The sequence below is a fragment of the Aethalodelphis obliquidens genome, unplaced genomic scaffold (assembly GCF_003676395.1).
Source record: "Aethalodelphis obliquidens isolate GAN/ISIS:26980383/991018 unplaced genomic scaffold, ASM367639v1 scaffold30, whole genome shotgun sequence".
Lineage (NCBI taxonomy): Eukaryota > Metazoa > Chordata > Mammalia > Artiodactyla > Delphinidae > Aethalodelphis > Aethalodelphis obliquidens.
The window spans coordinates 22,049,905-22,069,453 of NW_020837974.1; the positions used below are offsets into that span (position 1 = coordinate 22,049,905).

The 19,549-nt window shown below is 40.8% G+C and overlaps 2 protein-coding genes and 1 pseudogene across 2 annotated transcripts; 1 reads left to right on the top strand and 2 right to left on the bottom strand.

Moving 5' to 3' along the window:
* The first annotated feature begins 915 nt into the window (after positions 1-915).
* On the top strand, positions 916-8,114 carry THUMPD1 (THUMP domain 1 NAT10 acetyltransferase adaptor). Its single transcript, XM_027126722.1, has 4 exons — positions 916-1,248; positions 2,801-2,975; positions 3,959-4,207; positions 4,661-8,114. Exons 1-4 carry the CDS (start codon positions 1,018-1,020, stop codon positions 5,080-5,082), a joined length of 1,077 nt encoding a protein of 358 aa, XP_026982523.1. The 5' UTR covers positions 916-1,017; the 3' UTR covers positions 5,083-8,114.
* A 332-nt stretch (positions 8,115-8,446) lies between these two features.
* LOC113630326 (acyl-coenzyme A synthetase ACSM4, mitochondrial-like) lies at positions 8,447-16,757 on the bottom strand. Its single transcript, XM_027125522.1, has 8 exons — positions 16,737-16,757; positions 16,319-16,584; positions 13,786-13,929; positions 13,295-13,387; positions 11,593-11,711; positions 10,813-10,943; positions 10,630-10,749; positions 8,447-9,423 (listed from the first exon to the last, which is right to left on the bottom strand). Exons 1-8 carry the CDS (start codon positions 16,755-16,757, stop codon positions 9,343-9,345), a joined length of 975 nt encoding a protein of 324 aa, XP_026981323.1. The 3' UTR covers positions 8,447-9,342.
* Positions 16,758-18,268: 1,511 nt separating this feature from the next.
* LOC113630810 (14-3-3 protein epsilon pseudogene) lies at positions 18,269-19,247 on the bottom strand (annotated as a pseudogene).
* Between the last annotated feature and the right edge of the window lie 302 nt (positions 19,248-19,549).

A 19,549-nucleotide genomic window follows, 5' to 3' on the forward strand; every position in this document is an offset into this window, starting at 1 on the left:
CATTTTCGAGCACCTACTATGGGCAAGGCACTATGCTAGGCACTGAGGATGAAAAGAAAAAAGTTTTCCAGCCAGCTCTCTCTATGCCTCCTGACACCACAGCAAGGCCAGTGTAACGAGACTGCCTTTCACAAGCAACTCAGGACCTCCAGAAATATATGCTATGCAATCTCCACAGATGACACTCTGAAAAGTAAAGGCAGAAGCAAAGATGAAAGAAAAAATGAGATGGTGATAAGATTTTTGGAAATAATGGCAAATCTGGGGTTAGAATCAAAGATTATTGACTCTCAGGTCGGTGCCCCTTTTGCAGATTACCTCCTCTAGGATTTGTAGTAACTGAAATCTGGCAACAACTTTGTACCTGAGGAGTAGTTGGGGCTGAGTGTGGGGACCACTTACTCCTCCTGAACACATTCTTCAAGAGTGGCATCTTTTCAACGATATTTGAAAGATAATATATTAACATGATAGTTGCTGAGACTAGGGATAAACCCCCAGAGAAAGCAGTGTGACAAACCACCATTCTTGGTTGTTAAGTCACATAGAAACATATTCTGGCAAATTTAGGCTGAAAAGGAATTTATTGGGAACTTTTGGGAAGCTGACAGAATTATAGGGTAGGCTGGGGGAACAGGTGCTAAGGATGGTTGCGGAATCTAGGAGGCTTGAACCGGCATCAACGTTCTGGAAAGTGCCACTACCGCCACTTTTGGAATGGCTGCAAAGCCGCCTCCACCTGCGGCAGGCAGGCCACTTCTCTAGGGAAACCCCTTTTTCCGGCGGTGAGGTGAAAGCCAGTGCCTGTCAATCCTGGCGAGGCTCGGGCCTCACGCCACCTCTCGGCAGCCTGCCGCCCACTGGCTTTAGGACCCGGCGGAGCCGGAAATGCGGCTTGGAGGCGGGACTAGGTGAGGTAATCGCGCACACCTGACGTAATCAGCCTGCGCCAGCAAAAGTGAGGGCGCGAGGGCCGTGGAAAAGCACGTTTCTTGCTTGCCTCAGCTCTCACGTACCATGGCGTCCCCCGTCCAGCAGTCTCCTCAGCCTGGCGGCGGGAAGCGCAAAGGCAAGGCTCAGTACGCGCAGGCCAAACGGGCTCGGCGCTGCGATGGCGGCGGGCCCCGGCAGCTGGAGCCCGGGCTACAGGGCATTCTCATCACCTGTAACATGAACGAGCGCAAGTGCGTGGAGGAGGCCTACAGCCTGCTCAACGAATACGGAGACGACATGTATGGTCCAGAAAAGGTACCAGCCCCGGGGAGGGCGGGCTTGAGGGAGGAGGGAAGGGTGGCAGGCCGGCTCCCTGTATACGCATGCGCGAGGTTGGCAGCTTGAGTGGCGGTGAGGGGGCGTGTCCTCGCCTCTGTGTCCTCTCCGCCCCCCCCCCGCAAGGTCTCGGCTCCCGACCCTTACCCGGTCTTGTGCTTAAATGTTTGCACTTTTGGGCTTTTTTTCCCCATCATTAATCACGGTTGCTCCCATGTATAGATTGCTTCCTGCGGTTCAGGCCTTGTTTCTGAAGCTCTTTCAGAGACATTTACTTCTCATCGTAGCTTTGTGAAGTGTTGCTCACTGGGACACTGAGGTTGAAGTAGGTTAGGTAGGTACTAGCTGGTCCAAGTTCACAAGGGCACACTTCATTCGTCCTTAAGGTTTTTGCCATACCTTACCACCATTTGAACATTATGGCTGTAGTAATGTGTTTGTCCTAAGCAATAACATCTCTAAAATAGTGTTTTTAGTACTTACTAGTGCTAGTTACTTCTTAAATGCATATAAAAATACATTTCAAAAAGTAAGAACTTTTTGAAACAATACCGTATAAAGTCTCATTGTCCCATTTTGGAAATAATTATATTATTGTCTTAGGATTTGGACCAGTACACACATGCACACCCCAAGGAATTAAGTGGAGGAGCATAGTACAGAGGGCATTTAAATTCACGTACTGTCATTTACTAGCTCAGGGGATAGGCATGTTATTAATTCTGCTGAGCTAGGTAAAAAAGAGAATAATGATAGGACTTAAGAAGGTTGGCTAAAATAATTGCATATGGGGCTTCCCAGGTGGCGCAGTGGTTGAGAGTCCGCCTACCGATGCAGGGGACACGGGTTAGTGCCCCGGTCCGGGAAGATCCCACGTGCCGCGGAGCGGTGAGCCATGGCCGCTGAGCCTGCGCGTCCGGAGCCTGTGCTCTGCAACGGGAGAGGCCACAGCAGTGAGAGGCCCGCGTACCACCAAAAAATAATAATAATAATAAAAATTTCATATGTACATAAAATAACATCCTGGTATACAATAAAATCTCCATAAATGTGTAAAATTACCATTAGTGCCTGATTGGCAATCCCATTAGTGGAGCCGAGTGGGCAACAAGTGCGTGTCTTGTCTACACTGACAGCTTGAGCAAGTTCTTGAACTATTTCAGTAGAACAGGAGTAAGGATTTTTAACTTCATAATTATTCAGTTCAGTCTCATGAAAGGAGAGTGTCATATAAGGTGCAGTCACATCTATTGATAGGATTAAGGTCCACCCTGAAATGATTCATCTGACCAGCACATTTCCCTCTGCCCCAGACTGTCAAGATGCTTTAGAAAACATTTTCGAATGATATGTACCACAGTCTGAGTGAACTTCCTTCTTCCTCCACATTTTGGAGGGAATGGTGTCTGAATAAAAAGCTTTATTGTCAATATTGAATCATCTGCCACTGGGGGTTTCACATGAGTAGTTAATTAAGAGCTTTTAACATAAGCTGTTGTGGCATTTCTGCTCATTAGTTTTATGCAAACAGTTTGCAGACAAGGATCAGCAACCCTCTGGAAGTGAGGCAGAAGATGATGATGTGGAGGCCGCCTTGAAGAAAGAAGTTGGTGACATTAAGGCGTCTACAGAGATGAGGCTGAGAAGATTCCAGTCAGTGGAGAGTGGAGCAAATAATGTAGTCTTCATCAGGACACTTGGGATAGGTGTGTCTGACTAATACATTTTAAGATGATTGATCCTGTAATATCTGGACACCTGTCTCCGAGAACACTGCCTACAAAATGGCTTGATGGGCGTGGCTCAGTTAATCATTTGATCGCATCCTCTCTACACTGTGTTAGCACTAGGCATATGGAGAGGTAGAATGGGGTGGTGGACATAGGGCTTAGGAGTAGAAACCTGGCTTTGCCACTTTATCTGTATGTAACTTTAGGCAAAACAAGAATACACGGTTCTGTCTAAAAGGAGCAGCTGCTACTCAACCCCAGGCAGTTTGGAATGGCTCCAGTCATTTGGGAATGTAGTCTTAGGGGAGCCAGATCTTCTGATTTTTCAAAAGAAGTTGGAAATCTGGAGAAGTTTCTAGGTTTTTAAATGTAGCTAACTACTTTAAAAATATTGAAAACACCAAGCAGCCCAAAACAGACTTGTATATAGTCAGGATGCCTCCTGAGTACTACATTATGATCTTGTGCATTCATGGCTCTGGGGCTCCTCTGAGGTCTGAAATCTAGACTTCTGTACAAACTTAGCTAATGGATTGATTAAATCTTTTTAAGTGACTTGCAGATTTTTGTTTTGTTTTTGTAAAAAAGCATGTACTATTTAATGTTTATTACTTCGATAGTTGCTGCTGACACAGGAAAACAACAGCATGGTGTTGCCATCAGATAAATTAGGCATCACAAATAAGTTAACTCCAGTGTCTTCAGGAACAATTGTTTTTGATAAAAGCAGAGTTAAAATATGAGATACAGTATTAATACAGAGTAGGCACCAAAGAAATATTAATTGGGAAAAATGGTTGGTTAAACTTGTTTAAAATCCATTATGATGATTTTTTCTACTCTACTGTCAATTTATGTTACTGCCAATGAAAATTCATTTTAGAGAGTTTGAAGAGTTTAAAATGAGAACTCTTAAACTTACCTGTTTGTTCTGTGCTGAGTTTTTCTTTTTATTTTAGAACCTGAGAAATTGGTGCATCATATTCTCCAAGATATATACAAAACCAAGAAAAAGAAGACCCGGGTTATTCTACGAATGTTACCCATCTCAGGCACATGCAAGGCTTTCTTAGAAGATATGAAAAAATATGCAGAAACATTTTTGGAACCCTGGTTTAAAGCTCCAAACAAAGGGACATTTCAGATTGTATATAAATCTCGAAATAACAGTCACATGAATAGAGAAGAAGTTATCAAAGAATTGGCAGGTATGTTTCTCTTAGTGATTTTACATAGGTGTGCCATGGTAAATACTTGTTTATAAGATTTTTTTTTTTTTGAGATTTAAGGCTTACATTTTTGAGTGTAGAACAAGTATATTAAAATGCTCTTAAATAATATCAAACCTAACTTTTCAATATGTTGGGTATGAGATTTTTTTTGGTAGTTAGATACTAAAGTCTTTTCCAAATCAAGATTGAATTTTCTTTGGGGAAAAAAGTGCTGTTGTTAAGTGTCTCAGGATTTTATTTGTATTTATTTATTGAAAGCATACAGGGAATTTGATGGAAGTCCATGTAGAAGAGTGGAATTTGATGAGTGGACTAGTATATACATATTGTTTTAACAATTCTAAATAGGAGGAGATGAAAGATTGTTTTTGTATCCGCCAAGCTTAAAGGTATCCTTCTTAGCCTGTTTTCCTGTTATTTTTGTTACAGGAATAGTAGGCAGCCTCAATTCGGAAAATAAAGTAGATCTTACCAATCCACAGTACACAGTGGTAGTAGAAATCATTAAAGCTGTCTGTTGCCTGAGTGTTGTGAAAGATTACACGTTGTTCAGAAAATACAATCTCCAGGAGGTGGTGAAGAGTGCCAAGGACTCGTCACAGCTTAATGCAAAGCAGGCAGCGCTAACAGGAAATGGGAAAGAAGCTAAATTGGAATCTGGCGACAAATCAAATCAAAAGGACGCAGCAGAAGGAAAAAATAACCAGCAGGTGGTACCAGAGGATAGTGAGGAGCTGGGTCAGACAGAACCAGTATCTGAGACACATGTGGTGAGTGAGGGGGCCGCTAAACCTGAACTTGCAAGTCAAGTCACAGAAGGATCTGAGTCACATGGAAATGACCTTTCATAGGAAAAGAAATCATTTGGTGTTGGAGGTGGATTTCTCAACTGCGGTCCTGTGAGATGTTGCTGGGATTCTATATAAAATTGTTACTAAAAATATTGTTTTTGAGTTTGTGTGCTGCATAATGCTGTACTCACAATAATTGAGCAGCCCCGTTAATAGCTTTGTTAGAGATCTTTTAGCCCTATATGGCAGTGTGCATTTGGTTGAGCTAGAAGAGGCTATGGATAAATTGGTGAACACTACTGCACAGAGCGGAGGGTGGCGGGAGGATGATGTTGGCCTCTCCCTCTTGATTACCTTCCCCACTCCCCCGCTTCTGCACTGCCAGCTGACTGGGAGTGAGCAAGCTCTGTGAATCGAAACTCAGAGGGAAATTTTCATTCTAAGGAAGGGATTTTTGCATTTAGCAGCTCAACTGTCCCCTGCCACTTTGTTGTAAACATTGCAAAAACATGGGCCATATAGGTTAGAAGTGTATTGTTTTGTGAAGTTTTTGTACCTTTTGTGATTTTCTTGTTTAGTTTTTATGCCCCGCCTGCCTTTTTCTTTGGCTGCTCCGCGAGGCATGTGGGATCTTAGTTCGACAACCAGGGATCGAACCTGCGCTCCCTGCAGTGGAAGCTATGCCCATTTTTATGTTTTCGTAACATTTGTTACAACCAAATCTGATGGTGCATTGCTGCAATTTTTGGAGGCAAGGTGTGAGATAGAAGTGTTCATTCTAGGCATAAAATTACAGATATTTCTGATGAGGTTAGTTATGAAGAATTAGTCTTCTGAGTTATTACAGTATACTAGTGCAGCAAGGCATGCAAATTCTTTACAGTGTAAGCTACTTTACAATGTAAATGGACTTATTCAAGCTGTTCCATTCCATATCCTTTGTGAAATGCAACTTACAAACGGAACATTTGCTTCAGCAGTTGTAACTATAAATCATAGCTCCCTGACAAATAAAGACAATTATTTTAATGGCTTTGGAATATCAAGACAGTAAAGCTTTTGTTCAAAAAATCATGTTCAGTGAAAAGGTTTAGGAAGCAAATTATGTAGTAGCAGAACTTTTTCCAGGAAAGAAAAAATCATATAGTTGGTAAGAATCTAACAGTACCAACATTAAAATGCTAGGTCAAGAAGCAGTACAAGAAATTGAAGACTTTTCTCTCAATGTAATAAATTGACTTATGTCACATGATACTAAAGAGGTTTTGTTTAAAAGCAGCAGCAGTTGCTGATGAATCAACAGATTTCATGAATATTTGTCATGCTATAGCAAGATTTGTAAATTAGGAGGAAATTCAAGGAAACTTTCGCCTGCTAGGAGCCTCCCAAAACAATGGTCAGTATAAATTTAATAGGTCTTCATATCTGAAAAACAACAGTCTGCCATCTGTACGCCTGGTGCCCCATCAGTGGCTGGCTCCATGACAAGTTTTGCCTCATTTTAGTAAAAGAAAATCCTGACGTTGATGTTACAGCACACTGCTTTCTTCACAGAGAAGTGCTGATATTAAAAACTTGGAGATGAAATGAAGAAAGTTTTAAATAATGTTGCAAAAATGGTTAACTTAATTAAAGATCCATTTTATGCAAGAATGTTTAAAAAAAAAAAACAAACTAAAACCTGAACAAAGAGCACATAAATCTCCTACATACAGAAATCCAGTACTTACCAGAGGAAGAGTTCTCTACAGGATATTAGAGTTGAAAGGTGAATTACCAGTAAATTATAAGTACAATAAAATACTAGGCCAGATTTTGCTAAATGCTTTGAAGATGAAGAATGGCTACAGAAACTAGTCTATTTAGAAGACATTTTTTTCATTGCAAGAACAAATGAACAGTTTTCTGCAAGGGCCTGGAGAAAAATGTTTCTTCTTAAAAGTGACAGGAGTCTTAGATTAAAAGAAACTGACTCTTTGGAATAATTATGTTGCATAAGGCACTCTTGAAATGTTTCCACAGCCACTTGGGTTTGAGAATGAAGAAAGCAACAAGTCTCAGGTCTTATTTAAACTCCTCTTGCAGAACTGCAAAACCAAATTAAATAACATTTCCCCTCCTTTTCCCAACACTGGTGTGTGACTGGGTGAGGAACCCTTTCCCAAAATCTCAGCCTGGGATTTCTTCACTGAGAGAAGAGGAAGAACTCAGAGTCCTCTTCTGACAGTTCTGGATTTCTGTGAAACAAGAGTATCTTTCAACTTAGTGCTCACACTCATATACATTGAGGATCCCCTTAATTTGAAAGTTTTTTCAAGGGTTCCTCCAGGGTAAAACTGAAAAAAGATGGAAGAGACAGACACCAAAGAGGGCTGCAAAATTAAATGTCCGGATTGAGAATACTAAGGGGTCATGAAATTAGCTTTTGGAGTTGGATTTTATTAAGTTTTAACAAGTTCGGAAGTATTGTAAATGTTAAGTCTTCCTGCACCAATGGCTATGTTTGTTTATTGGCTAGTGAACATGGAAATATATTTTTATCCTCCTAGCTAGTGGTCCTGCTGGTAAAACGAAGGATTTGGGAGGAGCAAAGAGAATAGAAAGGGCCTTGCTGATGCAGATGAGGCTGGAACTTCCTTATATATCTTTAGATATTTAGAATGTTAACTCTTAATAAGTTGAAGTTATCTTGAAAGGATGATAGGAGCATTGTAACTATCATTGGGGGAACACGGATGATAGGATTTTGGTGCCTTCATCAGACTTTTTCCAAGACAAAGATACTTTTATTTTGATAGTGCAAGACTCTGGGAATAAAATTGGCTGTATGCTTATAGAATGTACAACCCTGTAGAACTGGGTTCCTTTTATTTTGTGAAAGCTGCTACTCTACAGAAAGATTTTGATTTAGTAGTTTGTTTTTAATCCTCTTTTGTATTTATTTTTATCAATATTTGGTAAGACCTTAGTGTGACAAAAGCTGTTCTTCCCCAAATGTAAGGTAGTACGGTGTTCTGTTGGAATCTGAATTCAGTCATTGGAAAATTTGTTTTCAGGTTTACCAACTGTTTATTTTCACTGACATCTGAGCATGTTATTCTATAAATGACAAGATTCCAGGGTGGGAATTGAGTGCTTTTTGTCCTTTTAATTTTTATTTAAAAAAATTATGTCAGGGCTTCACCTGGTGGCACAGTGGTTGAGAGTCCGCCTGCCGATGCAGGGGACACGGGTTCGTGCCCCGGTCCTGGAAGATCCCACATGCCGCGGAGCGGCTGGGCCCGTGAGCCATGGCCGCTGAGCCTGCGCATCCGGAGTCTGTGCTCCGCAACGGGAGAGGCCACAACAGTGAGAGGCCCGCGTACCGCAAAAAAACAAACAAAAAAATTATGTCAGTTAAACTCCAGTGTTGTGGTTTAGTAAAACTTGTTTTGCTCTGTGGAGGAAAGAGTGTTAAATTTGATATTTTAAAACATGTTTCCCTTTAGTTAAACATGGTTTCTAAATGTTATTTTTACTTGTATTTTGCTTTTGGTATGGCCAGATATTCAGCTTGTTTTTCAGTTTCTGATGTTTTCAGAAAAATCAAAATAAATTTGTTCCCTAAAGACTGGTGTTCTCTATCTCTCCTTTTTCTTTCTGCCTCTTAGTAAATCTCTTGCTTTATTGTCATAAAGTAGATGTATCATAAAAGATGTTTTTATGTCAAATTATGTATCAAAAGTCATGTACATTGTCCAAAAAGTAAAGATACAAAAATTTATTAATTGCTCTTGAATAACTAAAAACTCTTAAGCGTTTTGTATCTTATTCAAGCATTAGATATTTTATAGTGAGTTTGCTTCAAAATGTATAGTACAGTACTTAATTAAGTTCATTTAATTGGCTTTTGAATTCTTTACATTCCTCACTTTAACATTAATATTTTAATTCACCTTAAAGAATTAGTAGCCTAAAAAGATTTTAAGCAGAAGAAATTCTGTCTTGAGCATTTCTGTTAGCATAGTTCTAATCTTTATTTTGAATTAATCAGGTAGTAAATTCATTGTCTATTGTGCTTTTCTAATTAATCATTTGAGCCCTGCTATTTTAAACACTACAAGTTGTTGTTTGGTCAGCGTAACAATTTTCTTCCCAAATATTTTTAGATTTTTACTTATTTATTTTTTGGCAAAGTACAAAACAAAAATTCAGTTGAATTTTTCAACCAGGAAAAATCTTAAGCATTTTAAGAGAGTAGTCACTGAATTATCAGGAAACAAGGACTAAAAGAAAGCCCTGTTAACTACTTAATACCACAGTGTTCTTGTTAGGCTATGTTCAACCCCATTCATGGTCTCTTAAAACGTTGCGTTTGATTTTCCCAGTGATCATCTTTGGGAGTTCTTTAACAAATTCCACCTAATCAATGGAAAAACATATTATGAGGCACTTGATTCCATTTTTACTCTCCCAACTGTCAGTATAATAGGGGAGAGCTTTCATGAAACTCTGGCATTGAGTTTCAGGGTCTGGGTGTTGTCTTAACTGAAGCTAATTGGATGCCTTGGTCACCAGAAACTGTTCCACTTATATATAAAGATGACAGTGGAGCTCCATCATACTGGTTTTTAGTGCAAATTCACCTGTATGCTTTGACAGAAGAACAATCCCTTTATTCTATTGCTTTCCTCCAGTTCGAACCAGACCTGGGTCTCTACTGCCCCAGTGAAATGGAGGCCACAACTAAATGCAAAGAGAAACGTCAAGTTAATTCTTGGCTTTTGACCTTTTAAGAGCTGGGTCCTGGAGGTTACCAAGGAGATTTTTAGAGATAATTTTGAGTTTATACAATTTTCCCCTTAGGCCCTGACTTGACAGTAAACTACTTTTGTTCTCCCTCAGGATATGACTACTGTATTTTAAAATGTCCTCAAACATTTCTGAAAAGCAACTAGTCACTAATTTAGTGAATTGAATGGAGAAAATGTAACTAGTTCTTAGGTTGAAATTTACTACATTTTAGCTGAAATGATGCCAGTGGAAATGGAATTCTCATGTAGAGGATCAGTCAGTATCAACTAATAGGATTCTAGGACTAGAAGGAAATTGCAGTGCCATCTGTGTGTCTTTATACAGAATTATGCTTAAATCCCTCCTTTGAAGAAGAAGGTTTCAGGAAAGATTCCACAGTTTCTTTGGATAATATCTTCATCCGGAGCCTTAAATTTGGTCACTTGATACTTAAAGGCACATGCTTTGAATTTATGAGTGTGTAATGGCCCAAGAGTAGTATGATAGATAAGTTAGGTGCTGTCTTTAAAAACAATTTGCTGTCTTAAAAAAACAATTTTTTTTCCTCATATGGAATGGGACTGATTAGTCTGATAAGGATCCTTAGTATTTACTTAGTATTGCAGAGTTGACCAAAGATTCTAGTTCTTCAAACATTTGTAGTGTCCTAATATAAAATATTTTAAAGCAAAATTCTTAGGGCTAAAGTTGAAACAGTTGTCTTCTACTTATATGATGAGTTACTATAAAGTCAAAAGCTAATAAAATCTATATACTTACTAGTTTAGATCCTTATTTGGTAACACACACTTAACTTTTGCGCACAATACTTGCCTTTCTTGGATATTTGTAAGGTGCAGTTGATTTTTTTACATGATCCTGAAGTTCAAGAGTTAATTTCTCTGGGTTGGATGATTTAAAGGGTGCAGATAAGACAACAAAAGCTTTCACTACCTGCAGGAAAAAAAATCAATTTATATTGATAGATTTGCTTTTCAGACACATCAAGAATTTGGACCAATGCTGAACACTAACTGGTTCTTTATTGAACCAGTTAGATATCACCCACCTGGACATCATAGGGTAGTACCCTTTCCCCACTGAGCCTGGGTTAATTTCTTGCCCTTTCTGATTGGCACAAATTATTCCTTATTAAGAGGACATGTTTTATATAACTATGTAAAATTTCATTTTCTGTAGCTATATCATGACAATGAAATCCAAGACCCAGCTTTGACTGATTTTCCCAGTATTCAGTCTCATCTTCTGAAATATATTATCTGAGACTAGTTGTTCTCAAACTCGAGTGTGCATCACAGTCACCTGGAGCATTGCTAAAACACAGATTGCTGGGCCCCATCCCAGTTTCTCATTTGTAGGTCAGGGAAGGGGCAGGGGTATTAGAATTTGTATTTCTGCCAAATTCCTGCGTGCTACTGATGCTGCTGGTTTGAGGACCACACTTTGAAAATCACTCCTTTTGACTAAGAGTGCCATTAAGTGCGCCTTGTAACTCCCCACTGGGGCTCTCTGGGGTCCTTCCCAGTGCACTGGAAAGATGAGCTACTCAATTCTGAACCTCTTCAACCCCTAACACCTCTGAGACTTACCCTGTGTGAGGAGGAGGCAGGAACACCGAGTAATAATAATTCCCCTTCAGTCAAACGTAATTGGGCAATTTAGAAGTTTTGGGAAACACCGTCACAATTTAGAGCATAGTGGGAGCACTTCAGGGGCTCAGCTGGCAGTCCTGGGGTTGAAGGGTTAAACTTAAGCTTTGTGCATTAAACATACCACCTGTCTGTCCGTAACCCTCGTACAGCATTAGCCCAGTTTGCACTTTCCACTGTTCCAGCACCTCTGGATTGAGTGGCTCCCCTCCCATCAGGCAATGCGGAAGCTTCTTGAATTTACATCTGAAGAGAGAGTTGCATGGGGTCTTTGGGGAGAGAAGTATGAGTGGCTTTCATTGCCAGATAACTAGGACATTAGCAACAAGCAAAGAGCTAGGAGAGGCAAGTCTTAGGAAAGTTCATTCGGTGAATATTTGTTGAGCACCTACTCTCTAGCCAGACATTGTTCTAGGCACGTGGGGCATGTTATGATTAAAACAAAGATTCCTGGTGGAGTTTACACTTTAGCAGGTTATTCAAGAGAGGAAAAGGTTGGAGAAAATGCTAATAAGGATATTAAGCACTTATTATGAGCCAAGAAATATGGCAGCTAATATTAATTGAACATTTTTTATGTTACAAGGGCTTTTGGAGCACTCTTATAATCTTCACAAACCCTATTTTTTAACTGAAGACATTGAGGCTGAAAAAAGTTAAAGAACTCTTCCAAGGCCTCCCAAATAATAAAGAACAGAGTTGAATAATCTGTACTCTGCACTTATCACTTGTCAAGTGTCTCACTCACCACGCATGCTGCCGACATTGAATTCTTACCAGAACCTCGTGAGGTAGCTCTTAACTATCTCTTATGGATGGAGGTAAGGCAGGCTTAGCAAGGTCCACTGTTAGAAAGTAGCAGAGCCCTGCCTGTTTGACTTTGGAGGTTGAACTTTTAACCAGTGTCTTACTACTCAGCTGCCCAACAGGACTCAGGTGAGAAAGCTTGGAACAGCCCGACCGATACAGTGAGCCCCAAAATGGGTAGTAGGGTTTGGTAGGACATGAATTGTGTCTATTCCAAATAGAATAGCCCTTGAATTAATCTTGAAGTGTGAGCAAGATGTTCACATTCTGAGGGCCACAAGGAGTTGATCAGGAAAAGAGAAGATTCCTATCTGCTTTATTCTGTTTCTCATAGAATTCTCCCTCCTAGATGTCTACACCTTGGGGAAACAAAGGATGTCCTTTTTCTGTTTGTTTTCTTTTGGCTTTGAAGCATCCACGTTTAGGGGAGAAAGGGGTGACTGTGATGACTTAAATTGTTTCCCTCTTCCTTTCTCTTATATATTGAATTCATATTAGTTAAATAAATATACTTCATAACTTCACCTAATGTTCAGGTGATTTGGCTAAGTTGAATATAAGCTTCAAGTCATAAGACTTTATTAACTTCAAGACAGTATAAATGTAGTTGTGGGTTCTTTTAGGGTGGGGGTGATGGGAGTGCTGGGATTGTAGAGCTCTGGTTGTCTCTGGAAAAATGTTCAGTTGCCCTTAGAGGCTTTCCCAGTGATTCTTAAACTGGGGATGCGGGGGGTGGGTTGCCCCCCAGGAGACTCTAGGCAATGTCTGGAGACATTTTTGGTCATCATCACTGGTGGAGAGGGAAGTGCTACTGGTATATAGTAGGTAGAGGCCAGGTAGAATGCTGCTCAACATGCTACAAAGCACAGGACAGCACTCCATGACACAGAATTATTTGGTTCAAAATGTCAGTAGTGGCGAGACTGAGAAACTCTGGGCTATCCTGTGCCGAAAAGGGGAGATCTGTGATGCTGGATTATAACTTTTGTTTGTGGTTCAAGTGGAGATTTCTGCCCAAATACCTCTTAAGGTCTTTTAGCACAAGCATCCAGTACACAGTGGGAGCGCTGCACAGGATCGTGATGGGATAAGTGGTAAGCGGCTGGATGATGGAGAAAGACACAGATGTCAGCAGTGGTTAATTAAAGGTCATGACTGGAGGTGATGTCTACAACCTCTTTTTCTCATCCATTAACATGTGCTCATCTCATGGTCATTCAGTAAGAAAGAAAATACAGTAATATGATAGTTTTAGGCCTTTCTGGGTGGGTAAATTTACTTGGCAAAAAGGAGAAGGAGCCAGACATGCTGCTGTGGGGATTGAATCAAGGTCAGTTCCTAAGTTCTTGCTTGATCAGTTGGTTAGATGGTATCATTTACTGAGCTAAGACATTAGGAGTTCTATTTTGTAGATGTTTCACTGGAGATATCTAAGTAGAGGTGCCAACTAGGCAATTGGATACACATGTTGGTAGTTCAGGGGAGAATTAAAAAAAACAGTTTTCCTGCCTACCTTCCACAGAGGGTGTACCCAATTCTGAGGCTGCTCTGAGAGTGCTGGACCATCTTGGGAGAGCCTGTGGTCCCGCTGGCGAAATAAATGGCCATTGGTTCTTGAATTCCTGTCTCCACACAGCTGTGCTCTGCAGAGGTGGTCCTGCAAAGTATGGGCCCCAAGATGGTGGCTGAACATGGCAGACCAGTCTAGCTCTGATATTTCTTCTATGGTATTTTTGGAGTTATGACACTCCAAAGTTGTTGGTTTGAAGTGGGGATTCCCTTTATCTTGAAAAATACTCCCCAAATGTGTAAATTTCAATGTGAAATTCATGTGAGTTCAAAGTCCTCTGTCTTCTGTGAATTTTGTGGCATCTTTAAGGTTTCTTGGGGACTCAGCTGAATGTTGCAGAGTTGTTTAGGATAGGGGTCTTAGAAGTGGGGGAACTTGCTACCCAGGGGATGTGCAAGACAACTGGTATGGAGAAGAAAATAGGAGAACTTCAAATTATACGTATTTTAGAATTCATTCTTTAAAATGTTTATTTTTGATATTTGTGTGATGCACAAAAGTACATGAATATAATTTATAAATAAATAAACATGTATTAGGGGAGTGTGGTAAAAAATATTTTACTGAGGGATGTGCATATTCAATCTGAATAATACTACCTTAGGGAATTACTACACTGCTGAATGACTATTAACTTGAGAATAATCATACTAGTAATCATAATTACTATAATTCTTACAGAGTGATTACTCTGTGCCAGGCGTTATGCTAAAAACGTCACATGCTTCATCACATTTGATTCTTCTACAACTCAGTTGTGTAGATACTATGCTATCCCTATTTTACGGATAAGTTACAGAATTTTAGAGATGTTACTTGACTTATCCAAAGGTACTCAGTTTATGAAAGACACAAGCAGCATTCTCTGGCAAGGCCTTGGGAGAGAATTTTGGGATTGACCAATAGGATTTGGTTTACATTAACTAGTAGGATAAAATTTTATTCCAACAAAGGAAACTGCCTTCCTTCAACAGAGTTTAGATGGCTTCCTTTTATAAGCTTCTCTGGAAGAATTTTTTTTTAAATGTAAGCTACTTAACAGCTCTTTGAAGGATAATACTATTAATTAACATTTTACTCCCTTTTTTTACAGTTTAGGAAGGACTTTCTCACATATTAGCTTATTTTATCCTCAAAACAACACAATATATGTGCAGTATAATTATCTCCATTCTACATATGAGGAAACCTGAGGTTAAGTGATCTGTTTGTTCATTCATTCCTCAGTAAGTATTTCTTAAGCACCAACTAAATGTAGGAACTGGGGATAGAGTGATCAATCAAACAGACAAACAGTGCCTTTGCCTTCTGGGAGGTTACAATTTAGGACAGGGGTTGGCAAATTTTTTTCTGTAAAGATCTAGACAGTAAATATCTTAGGCTTTGAGGGTCATAGAGTCTCTGCTGTAGCTACTCAACTCTGCTCTTGTAAGATGAGAGCAGCCATGGACAATGTGTACTCAAATGGGTGTGGCTGTGTTCCAATAAAACTTTATTTATAAAAGTGAGTACCAAGCCAGAATTGGCTCATGGGCCCTAATTTGTCAACCCCTACTGTAGAGGAGAAAAATAGACAGTAAATAAAGGAACAAATGAATGGATATGATATTTGGATAGTGATGAGTACCATGAAGAAAACAACAGGATGTGATAGAGTGGCTTGGAACTCTACTCTAGACAGGTTGGTCATGGACACCCTCACTGAGGATAAAACGTTAGAGCTGAAATCTGACAGGAAGGCGTCAACTGTGAAAAGGACTAAGGAAGAGCATTCCAGATGGAAGAAACAGCAGGTGCAAAGGCCCTGAGATGGGCCATGTTCCAGGAATAAAATGGTGGCCAGAGGGAGTCAAGGCAGTGAGAGTGTTGGGAGTTAGGCAAGAGCCAAGCCAGGCAGGATACTCATCTCAGGCCCTGGTAGGAAGCATAGAAATGGAAGCAGAGCTACATCCCTTCCTTCTGTCCTTAAACACTTAAAAAAAAAAAAAAATTATTTATTTATTTTTGGCTGTGTTGGGTCTTTGTTGCTGCGTGCGGGCTTTCTCTACTTGCAGCGAGCAGGGGCTACCCTTCGTTGCAGTGCATGGGCTTCTCACTGCGGTGGCTTCTCTTGTTGTGGAGCACGGGCGCTAGGCATGGGGGCTTCAGTAGTTGTAGCATGTCGCTCAGTAGTTGTGGCTCGTGGGCTCTAGAGCACAGGCTCAGGAGTTGTGGTGCACGGACTTAGTTGCTCTGCGGCATGTGGGATCTTCCCGGAACAGGGCTTGAACCCATGTCCCCTGCATTGGGAGGCGGATTCTTAACCACTGCGCCACAAGGGAAGTCCCTTAAACACCTTTTATTAGGTGATTCTTTCCTGGGAAGAAGCCTAGATCAACCCATAGTATGCTGAGTCCTTGGAATCAAGGAGACTCTGAGATGTAGTTGTGACTGGTGTTATTCCTGGCACTGCAGATGAGGCAGGGAAAATACTCACTGAAATAACTCTTGGAAGCTGAGCCACCGATTCTGGCTGTGTGGAGACAACAGGAATTTGGTCTTCAAGCCGGGACACTCTGAAACAATGGACTCCACTGCTGGGATCACCTCCTCACTGGCTACAGTGCACCTGGCTTTGGTTGCTTGCAGCCAATGGAGGATGTCTTTTGCTGTCAGCTGGGTTGTTCCTGGTGTGAAGACAAGCCCCGGGAAAGAGGGAGGGCCCTGAGTAGACTGTGGACTGTGGAAACTTGGACTTCGTGCCTGGGTGGCAAGGAGCTATGAAATCTAGCCTTCAGCTACCCTTGCCTTGGTCCCCAGGGACATCCCAGAGGACCCTGATCCCTGGGAGATCCTTAGAGCACTGGCTTCAGAGTCTGACAGTCCCTGGATCTGATCCTGTCCTTGCCACTTACTAGCTTTGTGACCTTGAGCATCTTACTTGATCTTTCTGTGTGTTCCTTTCCTTCTCTGTAAAATGGGGAAAATAATAGTGTCTGGTATAAAGTAGGCATTATAATGGTGGCCTATTATTATGTATCATTTTTGTGGAACATTTGAGTCATTATTATGTAACACTTAAATAGCATTTTACAGGTTATATCACACTTCATGAACATCATCTCATTCAATCCTCTGAATCAGTGGTCTCCAAAGTGAGTTTGGCAAGAGAATCCACTGGGGATGAGAGAAGAAATAAGAATTAAAAAAAAAATTATTTGAGATATTAGAATTCTGTTTATGGCTTTATCTCATTTTCATATGTATTTTATAATATACATACTATATTAGCAGAGTAGAACAACTTAAATAACTATATCCAGATGGGAGTATATGTGTCCCAAATATTTTTATTGATAGACTGTGTAACCATAAAAGCTTGGAGACCACTGTTCTAAGCAACCATGTAGGTCCATGTAGTTGTTGCCATTTGATGGAATATGAGATTGGGTCGTAGCTGGCAAGTGGCAGAGTCAGCCCTCAAACCTGGGTCTCCCCAGTGGTCTGGCATCATCAAAGTTCGCCTACACTACTTCGGCAATGCTTAATTTATCCCACCTTCTCACTTCATTCTAAACACTGGCCTGAGATGGGCCTGATTTTAAAGTACTAGTTCCTTATGAGAAGAACATATATGGCAGAATTAGATGAAAAACAGAGGGAAGACGGTTTGCACTTTCTAAAGCAAATCAATGGAAAGAAAGTGGAATGTATGTAAAGCATTACAAACCGCCACTACCATTTATTGAGTACTTGATAAGTGCCTGCTGTCTCACTTAAAATTAATCCCAGTGTGTAGACGACAACCAGCCCAAGGGTTGCAAAGTGAGTAAGTGGCAGAACCAAGATTCAAAGATACACTTCCCAGACTCCAAAGACCTGTGTCATATACCAGACTCCTTATTTCTTGGTGAGTTTCCTAAAGTCAGCTAAATAGGGAGATGTGGAATTGAATTCCTAGGAAGGAAACTTTAATTACTGCATATATTTTATTTTATTTATTTATTTTTTTTGCGGTACACGGGCCTTTCACTGTTGTGGCCTCTCCCGTTGCGGAGCACAGGCTCCGGGCACACAGGCTAAGCGGCCATGGCTCACAGGCCCAGCCACTCCGCGGCATGTGGGATCTTCCCAGACCGGGACACGAACCCGTGTCCCCTGCATCGGCAGGCAGACTCTCAACCAGTGTGCCACCAGGGAAGCCCTACTGCATATATTTTAAAAACTCTTACATGTCATCCCCTCTTGAGAAAATGAATAAATATGTGATGATAAGGAAGTTAATCAAGAAAACATCTCTTATCATTCACTCAATATAAAAATACATGATTATTTATTTTGCAAACCGCTTGTTCTTAGTGGCTCAGAAATTATTAGTACTTTTGGTGGATTTGTGATGTGAATGTATTCAATGGATAGGTTGGGGGTCAAGAGGACTAGTAATATCCACAGAAATTCACTCTTGCCTTTAAGAACTTTTGAAAACTGTTAAAAAACAAAAAACAGCAGGGCAGGAACCTAAATTCTGAGACCAAAGGTAAAAGTCAGATTTGGTGGTTCTCAGTGACAATGGGGGAATTTCCAAGAGGGGTGAAATGGTGCAGGGTGGTCAGAGGTGGTTTCTCTTGTTGGCTTCTGTGTCTCACTGATTTTTCATCTTCCACATCCTGCAGCACTTCTTTCTCCTGCTCTTCACCATCACCCTTCATGTCTGAAGTCCATAGTGTCAGATTATCACATAACGATTGCATGATACGTGTAGAGTCCTTGTAGCTTTCTTCAATCAGTGTATCCAGTTCTGCAGCTGCATCATCAAAAGCTGCTTTTGCCAACCCGCAGGCATGGTCAGGGGAATTAAGAATTTCATAATAGAATACAGAAAAATTGAGAGCAAGACCTAAGTGAATGGGATGTGTTGGAAGTTCTGCCATTGCAATATCACTAGCAGCTTTGTAAGCCACTAGGCTGTTCTCTGCAGCCTCCTTCCTGTCGTCTCCTGTGGCAAATTCAGCCAGATACCTGCGGTAGTCCTCTTTGATTTTATAATTAGAAAACCTTGCCCAGAATGTCCAGAAAACAGATTAACTCTAGCTCAGTCTCAACCATTTGCCAATATTCTCCCATCATTTTAGTTTGTCTTCTCCTCCCTTTTTTTTTTCTTTCTGTTCAATCCTGCTGATTATTCCCCAGGAAGCTCTCCTAGGTCCAATCACATTTTTATATGCGACAGATAGGAGGTTTCTTTCTTCAGTTGTCAACTCCACATCCATCCCTGCTGCTTTCTTCATTGATTCCACCATTTTGTTGTATCGCCCAGCCTGCTCGGCTAGCTTCACATGGTGCACCGGATCCTCCCGGTCATCCACAGTGGCGGCGGCTCCCGCGGGGTCTGCGGGCCTTGGATGGAAGGGGATAGCTTCTCCGACACTCTCCCACAATTTCTTTTATTTTGTTTGATTGTTTCCTTGGCTTTTCCTTGTTTTTTTCACGGCCCTCTTCACTAGAAAGGAGCTCTTTGGGTAGGGACATTTTGTCAATTACCATTTACTTCCCAGAACCAAAATAAGGTCTGGAACGTATTTGGTCAATGAGCGAATGCATGAATGAGTGAACACGGGGACGTGTATTCATTTTGTTACTCTCAGTGAAACATTTGTACCAGTGATTCCTGAACAATTGTGGGTCACATTTTCCTTGAGAGTAGTGTGGACATAAACACACGTGACTG

What these genes read in the sequence shown, in the direction of transcription:
- LOC113630326 (XM_027125522.1), bottom strand. Translation starts at nt 16,757, where the DNA reads ATGCTCAAGGTCACAAAGCTA. An exon ending in TGCTCAAGGTCACAAAGCTA is followed by an intron (nt 16,585 to 16,736) that starts GTAAGTGGCAAG and finishes CTTGCCACCCAG; the next exon opens with GCACGAAGTCCAAGTTTCCA. An exon ending in CTTACAAATATCCAAGAAAG is followed by an intron (nt 9,424 to 10,629) that starts GCAAGTATTGTG and finishes TCCATTGATTAG; the next exon opens with GTGGAATTTGTTAAAGAACT.
- THUMPD1 (XM_027126722.1), top strand. Translation starts at nt 1,018, where the DNA reads ATGGCGTCCCCCGTCCAGCAGTCTCCTCAGCCTGGCGGCGGGAAGCGC. An exon ending in ACATGTATGGTCCAGAAAAG is followed by an intron (nt 1,249 to 2,800) that starts GTACCAGCCCCG and finishes TTATGCAAACAG; the next exon opens with TTTGCAGACAAGGATCAGCA. An exon ending in AGTTATCAAAGAATTGGCAG is followed by an intron (nt 4,208 to 4,660) that starts GTATGTTTCTCT and finishes TTTTTGTTACAG; the next exon opens with GAATAGTAGGCAGCCTCAAT.